The following is a 9,248-nucleotide window of genomic DNA, read 5'->3' on the forward strand; positions in this document are numbered from 1 at the left end:
CTGAATCACCACCAACAGGTGAACAGTGATATTTATGGGTTATCCTTAAATTACTATCAAGAACTGGCTAAATCTTGAACACAGAATGGTGAAGATGGAGCTGTTCAAGTATCACCTCTTCATCTTGTTTATTCTGATGCATTGCTTTTCCTGAGGTGCTGCTGGGATCTTTACCTGAGTTTTTAAACTCTGGTTAGTGAAGGCTCTTAGCCAACGCCCCATGAAATTATTTTCACTTTTAAAGTAGAGACCCTGATCAAAAGGATTAGAACAGAGATTTTTAACAATAAACACACCCAAATAAATATATTATTTTAAATATAAAGTCATGATATCAAAGTCAACAGCTATACAGCCAGATACAAGAAGTACAGACTCCATCATTTCCAAGTCATCCTGGTGCCTGCTTTCAACTTTTATCCCAATAAGCTGGGCTGGCACCGTTTGACACTTAGGCAGATTTCAGATGCATATTATCATCATGAGGCACATAATTACATGACTCCTTTGTAATAACATATTTTAAAATTTTATGAGTACCTTGTTTCTGATGATAAAACATTTCATTGAGATTTGATTAAATAATTGATTCTCAATATATCTTTTAGAACTTAGTTAAGTCTGCATTTGTTTTAAAAATGCTTTTAAGTAGATCATTTTTTCTTCTCACAGCATAAAACCTTTCCCATCCCACATCCTTTTGAACTCACAGCCATTTTAACAATAAGAGATTCTCAAATAGCTTATACCTTTCTAGAAAAAATTCTATTTTTCTAGAGTTTTTAACTTCATATTTAAACAAAGTCTGCTAGAGTTGATATGAAATGGCAGTCAGAACAGGCTGCTTGGTTGAAAGATTGGAATGTTTACACAAAAGTCTGTTTTCAGTTGGGACAGGTGTCCTGGCTTCTTGACTTGTCTCTTGATTTTGATTTTATACAGGTGATTGAATTTGTCTTATACAAAGCATGCAAGCACAGTGTGTTTAAAATGCTAAATATGTTTTGAAATTTTTTCATACCAGAAGTTTCACTTTAAGAAGGAGAAAAAAAAAAAAAAAAAAGGAAGGAAGGAAGAAAGAAGGAGACACATTTGGGGTACTTAAGTCACTCAATGCAATTATTATAACAATTTGAGAAGAGAGCTACAAGACTTTTAAAACTCTGTTTTTCCAGAAGACTACTTGATGAATGTTCCTCTATAGCTTTTAATTGTCATGTCCACAAGCTTAAAGTATTAGCTTATAAGGGAACTTGAGGTTGGGGGAAGGTAATATTAAACCCACTTCTTAATACTCTATTACCACTTTTTAAAAAAAGACTAAGAGTGTATTCCATGAATACAGTCATATCTATAGTATTTAAATATTTTGGTAAACCCCAATAAAGAAGTAAGACTTCTTTTGTAGCCATCTGGTAAAGCTATCCCCCTGCTGCATGAGTAAATTACATACATATATGTTAGGCATTCTGAAATAAAAAGTAAACTCTTCAGATACAACTTTTTAAGTGCTCAGTTTTCATTTCTTTTAAAGAATAAAGACTTTAACTTTTCATTTTGATCCTATGCTTCTATATTTTCAGCTAGGATGAAAGTAAGTTATGATCATCATAGACCTCATTCTTGTGGTAATCAAGATCAAGGTTAATATAAGATCAATAAATTCCCAACTATATTTTTTGTTAAAATTTTTACCTTCTCCTCCAACCAAGAAATGTCACAGATGGGCAGTAAGATCAAGTAAAAACTTCAGAAGTCATAGAAATCCATAACATAGGAAATCAGACACTGATTGAGTAGAAAGTTTTTCCAAGTTGACCAAACACAAAGCATGTGGATGAAACTGAAGTATTGCATGGTAATTTGGGGAAAATAATCTTGACTTTGCACACTTATCTGGTTTTACCCCCATCACTGATATATTGTACTTCTCCACTTGGAATAGCAAGAAGTGAGTTTCACTACTGTATTAGAGTATGTAATATAGTGTCCAGCTTCAAGTAAGAGCCTCAGGAATCTTCATTTCCCATGTGCTCTAGGAGAGGTGCTGATGAATCATCTGTGGAAATAGTGTAAACAGTATGGCATGAGTAACCTAAACATAGGAAGCAATCTGGATAGAGAAAGATGAAGTAGAAAATCAAATGTAATTTAAGGTAGATACCTTTTGGAGAAGTGATTTCAGTCTTTCTAGGAATTCTTTGGGTGGTTTTTTCTCATAAGAATCACATGAAGGACATGTCTAGAAATCAATGAAAAAGTAACGTTCTTCTTTAAAACTTTTTTCCTATTTAATAAAAATTTAAAGTTTAATCTTTCCATTAAAGACATTAATTATGTTTAATTGGAAAACATTTGGGAAGCACATAAAGTAAGAGTGGAAAACTCACTTGTAATCCTATCCCTTGACATATATCCCCCCCACCTTTTTTTAACTTTGCGTTTATGTTATTTACAGTGGTTGGCAATTTTCTTTTTTAACAACAACATATCAAAAGCGTTTCCTAGATGTTAAATATTCTTCAAAAATATAATAAATAATGGTTGCTTTGTATTGCATCATAGGATGAAACAGTTACTATTTTTGGACACAAAGGTTGCTTCTAACTTTTCTCTTTTGTATACAATACTGCAAAGAACATCTCTGTGAATAATTTTTCATATACATCTTTGTTTATTTTATTTGATTAATTCCTAGAAATAGAATTACTAAATTGAAGGGATAAAAATTTTTAAGGTTTTTATTTACATTGTAAAAAAGTTTTACCTCTTGTTACTTAGAGCATTCTTACCATTATTGAGTACGGTTAAAATTTTAATTGAAAAAAAATAAGATTTCCTTGTTTTAACTTGAGTTCATTTCATTACTAGAGAGAGTGAACAATTTTTTATGTGTATACCGCCTGCTTACGTTTCTGGTGTTTTTTGGTTTTTTAATTTTTTGGTTTATATTCTTTATCCTTATTCCTGGTGAAATACTAAACACCAGACCATTGCTTGGTATTTAGCATCTCAATGCTGGTTTGATGTTGTAGTGAGAACATTTGACTGAAAAGTAGTAGATATAAGTTCTAGATGTCGTTCTGACACTACTTGTGGATCTTGGGGCAGGTCACTTAACCTCTTTGGTAAGCCTCACTCTCCTCATCTATAAAATGATGGATGAGGAAAATCTATCTCCCGGGTAGTTCTAAGTTCATGGCCAACATTACCATTCCATGAGTCTTTGATATTGGGTTTCAAAGACATGCTTAGATCCTTTCTTTCTGAAGAAAGCTTTACAGAGATATTTTTCACATGGTAATCTAGCCAAGCAATCAAAGGAAATAAGAATTATTTTGTAATATAATTAAGATTTCATTTGAATCATGTGGAATTTCTTAGAGGTGGGACAACTGATAAAAAATAATTTGAGAGTAATTAATTTTATGTTTTTCCACTGGTTTTGATTAATGCTGGAATCACTCATGTTCTTGAATATCAGCATTGCCCAGGAGTTGGCATAAGGAGAGATGTACGGGAGGGTCTCAGGGTCCTCCAAATCTAGGGACTATTAAAATTCCCCAGCCAATGGCATGTAGGGACTATTGAAATTCCCCAGTCAGTCAATTAATACTGACTCTGCTATTGTACAGAACAGCAATATTTTTTAAGCGAAAGCAAAGTCTGAGATTTATCTTGGTCTCTTATCTCTTTTCTCATTAGAAAACTAGGATTTAACTCTTGTTAATAAGAATATCAGTTATATGTGACCGTATCATGAGAAGAAAATATTTCTTTCTTCCTAAATCACAACTGGATTCTCTGCCTAATGACTTCCTCACCTTGGGAAGCTATATTAATGTATTCCAGCTACCAGGGTCTGTTTGAGTTTCTGGGCACTTTCAAGTCTGTGGACTTAAAAGGGGTGACCCCACTTCTCAAAACTCGCTATATATAATTAAGGTGTAATTATGAGGAGGGCACAAGAGGCCCCGGCTACAGGGATGTGTGTTTGTGTAATGTAATAGACATCATTAATAAGTACAAATAAGATAAATGACAAATAACAGTCTTACTAGTTTGTATTTCTGTCGTCTTCCTGCATTTGTGGGAGGTAGTTTTCTCTTCAGCTGCTTTATTAATACATTGATTATCATTTCATTGTCTCCAGTATTGGCTGACTTTAGTTGGACCTTCTGAAAACATGAAAAAGCTGACTGCTCACAGTGTCTCTGAAAGATAAATAATTTGTATTTATGATAACAAAAGTTATTCAGAAACTAAAAAACAACCTTCCCATCATGTTTTTCCCTCTACTGGGTCACATTCATTTCAACAGATGAGTGAGGTATGATTTCACCTCCTACTTAAATGTTCGGGCTGAAGAGATGGAGGCACCTGCATGTAAATTGCCCACTGTCTTTAGGAAGAAGGGACATTTCCTTGCCTCACAGAAAGAAGGGAGCCTCACTTTTTACAGTTTTTATTCCTAATTTTATATTGAAGCCCATTCTGAGGACTGGGTGATAGGCAGGACCTTTGTGTTTTGTGAGGGACACTTTGTTTGGTTTAATAACACATTTGCTGAATTATGAGCCTCTAAAAGGTACACTGTGACTAGCGGCAGTTTTTGATAAGTTATGCTATAGTGTGATTTAGAATCTTTTTCATTTGTTTGCTCTTTCCCTCCGTAATGTACATAGGAGTAACTATCGGTGGCATGTCTTAAGCAGCATTTTATTCTGTACAATACCAAGCATAGTGTTTTGTTGCAAGTGAATGCTCAGTTTATATTTGTGGGATCATCAGATGAGGTAAATGAATTAAAGCCTTTCCTTTGGGGAAAGGAAGTGGGCTCCTATTTCTGATGGCATATTCCACATCTAAGATTCCATATGCTTGCCATAGACTATGCATGACTTTTCTAAAATCCTATTTATACTCTCAGATCAGTTAGGGTAGAATTCTGCCTGAATCAAGCAGTCAAGGAAGAGAATTTGAGACTTGCCCAGTCAATGGGAGGGAAGACTATTTCTTAGAAGGTAAGAGTTTGTCTCAGAAAATGGCAAGTGGACAGAACAAGGATCAAAAATCTGTCTCTTGGTTTGGCCAAATAACTAGTGACTAGTGAATAAGCCAAAATCTTAGCAAACTGAAAAGAAAATGGAATTTATTGGAAGAGCAAAATTTATACTGACTTGATGAAAACATATTGATGCTGATCTAAGAGCTTGTATCTAGGTTACTTATATCCAAGTTACTTTTTTCTTTTTTTCAAGTGTGTGTATATGATGCTATTTTTCCCCTGAAGTTGCTATATCTTTACCTCAGTAATGTGTATGAAAGCCACCACCTTATAATCAAAAACCTCAATCCTTCTCAGTCCCTAAAAGGGCAGTCTTATATATAATAATATTACCTGAATGTTCTCATGGACAATCAGCTGAAAATAGCATCTGGCCTGCTTTGCATTTTCCAACTCATATGCTTATCCAGTATGAATGTTGATTAATAACATGCGTCTTTATGACACAAACCCATCAGGTTTGCTTTGCATACACAGCCACAGACGAGAATAAGCTTATCTGGTTTCCTTATATCAGGGCAGCTTGCCTCTCATAAGGGCAAGGTGGTGTCCTTTCCATATGTTTGCCAAAATGCTTATTTAATAGAAACTATTTATAAATGTTATAGCACTTTTTTTTCCTTGAAAACCACATGTTCATGTTTATTGAAGTTTTTTCTTTTCTCTTCTTTTTGACCACAACCGGCTTAACTTACTGGAAAAAAATAATATTCATATTTAAAGAGGTAAATTTTCCAGCTGAAACTGAAAACACTAACTGCTTCACCCGTAATGATCTGAGAAACCAGCATTTCTCACAGAGGCCCATTTTGCTGAGTTAACATTTACATGCATATGTTGAAAGAAAATTAGGTTCCAAAGAAGTTGAGGGGCCCTACCAAACAAATTCCCTTGAGACCATATTGCCAGGAATGGTCAAAACCAGTGATCAAAGCTTTTACACCTGAGAAAACTTTTCTGAAAGCCTCTGATGGCATCTGGACACTGATGTCCATATTGATGGGGCTGTGCTATCTCTCCCTTCCTTCCTTGTTCACCTGTGTTAACAGACAATGGTGGTTTGTTTTGCTTTGTTCTGCAAGCAGCAGAGCTGTCCCTGGCAATGTGTGGCTCAGGACAAATGATTGCTGAATTGGGCTTTAGATGCACATCCAAGGTAGCCTCAAAGAGGTGAAGTGGAGGAGCTATCCCTGCTGACAGCTATAAGAATGTATTAAGAGGGGGAGTGGAAAGATTAACCTTGATTCAGTCAGCCTCAGGTGCCTTGTCACTCAGGAGCTTACAGGATGGCCCAAGTCCATGTTTAGCACCACCTGGAAGGATAACCATTGCTTTCCTTTGCCGTGCCTTGGTGAGAGCAGACTCCAAGGGCAAGGGTTTGTTTCCCTCCTCCTTTAACACATGAGAACATGAGGAATTTCCTGGTCCTACGTTAGTTTCACAAACTAGAGGGAGCAGTAAGGAAGTCAAAAGCAAAAGTAACAAAATATTCTTCTCTTTAGCCAGAGAACAAATAAAGTGCCATTTTTGCAAGGAGACACACTTGGCTTTGTTGTTTTGCAATGGAATATTTGAAAATATTTGCATCCTTAAAGCCTATTTTTAACCTACTTAACATTTTTTATTCTACAAAGAAAGCCTTGGCCATTCTCACTGGGCAGCCTTGCTAACTGGGCAAGATTACCTCTGTCCCGCACACAAACTAGGTTTATATCAAGGTTCTCAACAGTGTGGCACTATTGACATTTGGGGCTGGACAATTCTTTATTGTCAGGGTCGTGTTGTACATTCTAAAATGTTTAGTAGCATCCCTGACCTTTTCCTACTAGGTGCTAGTATCACCCCCACCCCCACCCCCAACTGTGACAGCCCAAAATTTCTTCAGCAATGCTAAATATTCACTCGGGGGCAAAATCACTACCAGTTGAGAACCACTGGTTATATGATTGGAAAGAAAGAGAGGAAGAGATGCCTGGTGAGGCCTATTAGAGATCTTAGATAATCACTATGTAAATGCAGCATTTAAATGGTTTTATTTTCATTAAGCTTTTTAATCTTTTTAAATCTCTTACAGACCCTGCTTTGATGATAGCCCTGAAAAACTTATATAATGTTAATATAGCATTGAACAGTTTTCTTCCTCAGTTTGCCTGCCAGTGCTCCATAAAGATCTTAGTCAGGACATTGCTCACTTGTATCATAGCACTGCTTGATCAGATAGATGCAGTATCGCTGAGACAAAATCCTCTTATTATGATGTAAGATAATAAATATCTGTCATTAACAAAGCATATAAAGGAAGCACCCATTGGATTAACTCAAGTTAGAAAATGGTATATCTTTATTATTTTGCAAGTTATAGACTGCAGCTAAGAAACTCTGGAAAGGACTCTAACCACAGCAGTAAGACAAGGTGTGTGAGATGCTGAAAATGTATGTTTTGATAATTAGGCACATTGATTTAGAGATACTCTGGCTTATTGGAAAAGTCTTTCCAATAAGCTGAATGTGATACTTTCATTTTAAATGCTGCTTATTAGAAAAGAACATAGTAAATGAGAGTGGTTAGGTTCAGACATAGAGAGTGAATATTAGAGAAAAGCAATAGCTGTGACTCATTCACTTTCTAAACTTTTACACATAGTCATTTACGATAATTGTTTTCTTTGCAATATATCCTCATAATTCTCCCTCTTTGTAATGTCCTAATTACTGGTAGCACTTTAAAGTTATTCTAATTTATGCAGTTAAAGGTCTGTGACCAAGAAAACATTTCCCCAGTTGCATTTATACTCTCAGGGTACCAAACCAAAAACCAGATTGACGAAGTTACTGGGGAAGATCAGTAGACAGCACTCTTTAACTATATGCCAGGCCTCTTCTTCCTGGGACTGTAACGGGTTTCAATGGCTTAAGAGACGGGATGAGTTGTTGAAATGGTCCTTTCAAAAGACCTCATCGAAAGCCAAAGACAAGACTCACTGAGGCCAAGGTATATGTGAATTATATTCTAAAGAAGGGCTTTGATTTCCATACCACCGTTCCTCTATGCTATCCCTGTAATCTAATTTTTTCTTTCTTCTTTCTTTTTTTTCAGTTTGTTATTAAAAGATGAATTTTGCTTCTTATGGTATGTATCTATATTTCTTAAATAGAATGACAAAGAGGGCTGAAGAGCTTCCATGCCCAAGGTCTTTTAATATATAATTCGCTGTTAATCATTCAGAAAGTGATCACAGTGTAGATTTCTTTTCTAGTTTTGTTATTCTGTCTCAACAGTACTACTTAGAAGTATTCTTAGAGATTCTTGAAGATAAACATATTTTGTAAGGAATGTATTATAGCATTTTATTGGTTGATTTGTTGGTAAATCAATGAATATTTGACTAAAATAGAAATAAATATTTTACCAATTATTAAAGCCCAAATTCATTGAAATTGAATTCCTAAATAGTCATGCCTAATGCCTTTCTTATTGGATTTAAAAACTTAAATCAAGTATATTTTCAGAAATAAATTCAACTGGTCTTACCTTTACATCATGTGGAGCTGGCAGAAATTCAGGGTCCTAGAGCAAAAGAAAATCAGTTCTGAGTTATTTTTATAAGTCAAAAGCCTCCTTTTGTATTAACTGAAAACTATTACTTAAATTCTGTTGTGACAAGTATGGTCTTACCAAGTTATTCACATAATTTTTCAGCTGATCAACAACATCTATAAGTTGGCGCATTCTAATCATGAGACGATCTTGCCCTTGGGAGCTTGATTTATGGGCCAGTGTCCCCAAGAAGGTGACCATTAGACAGATGACCATCCTCTCCATGCTGCCAGGACTGGATCTTATAACCATCAGTAGAGCAAGACCTTGGTCTCCTTTTCACTTCAGTTTGTGAACAGGTTGTCAGTGAAGCTACCTATTTATTCATCCTTCAGGGAGAGGTAAAGCCCTCCCATTGCAGCCTGGAAATCTTTGTAAAATGGATGAATGTGAGTAACTCTTTTTTCTTTTCCACTGGCTAGGTATACGTGTGCATGTGCTAATGCGTGGGGGCAGGGATTGATGGAGTCAACGAAATGTGCCCCATCTGCATCTTAGACAGGAAAAAGAGAGAAATGGGTGAATTCCAACTTTCAGCATGAATCAAAAAGTATGTAGGGTAAACAGTAGGTACTACAAGAC

At 35.6% G+C, this 9,248-nt stretch overlaps 1 protein-coding gene across 1 annotated transcript; it reads right to left on the reverse strand.

Annotated features, from left to right (window-relative positions):
• Window positions 1–2,035: 2,035 nt before the first annotated feature.
• Window positions 2,036–8,906, reverse strand: IL21 (interleukin 21). The gene is made up of 5 exons (XM_063108805.1): window positions 8,745–8,906; window positions 8,601–8,636; window positions 4,059–4,214; window positions 2,165–2,242; window positions 2,036–2,059 (listed from the first exon to the last, which is right to left on the reverse strand). The coding sequence occupies exons 1-5, from the start codon at window positions 8,889–8,891 to the stop codon at window positions 2,036–2,038; spliced, it is 441 nt and encodes a 146-aa protein (XP_062964875.1). The 5' UTR covers window positions 8,892–8,906.
• Between the last annotated feature and the right edge of the window lie 342 nt (window positions 8,907–9,248).

The sequence above is a fragment of the Cynocephalus volans genome, chromosome 9 (assembly GCF_027409185.1).
Source record: "Cynocephalus volans isolate mCynVol1 chromosome 9, mCynVol1.pri, whole genome shotgun sequence".
Lineage (NCBI taxonomy): Eukaryota > Metazoa > Chordata > Mammalia > Dermoptera > Cynocephalidae > Cynocephalus > Cynocephalus volans.

Excerpts from the sequence above, each read along its gene's own strand:
- IL21 (XM_063108805.1), bottom strand. The coding sequence starts at position 8,891 with ATGGAGAGGATGGTCATCTGTCTAATGGTCACCTTCTTGGGGACACTG. Across the intron at positions 8,637-8,744 it reads AAAATTATGTGAATAACTTG|GACCCTGAATTTCTGCCAGC; the intron begins GTAAGACCATAC and ends CTTTTGCTCTAG. Across the intron at positions 2,060-2,164 it reads TGAAATCACTTCTCCAAAAG|ATGATTCATCAGCACCTCTC; the intron begins GTATCTACCTTA and ends CTATTTCCACAG.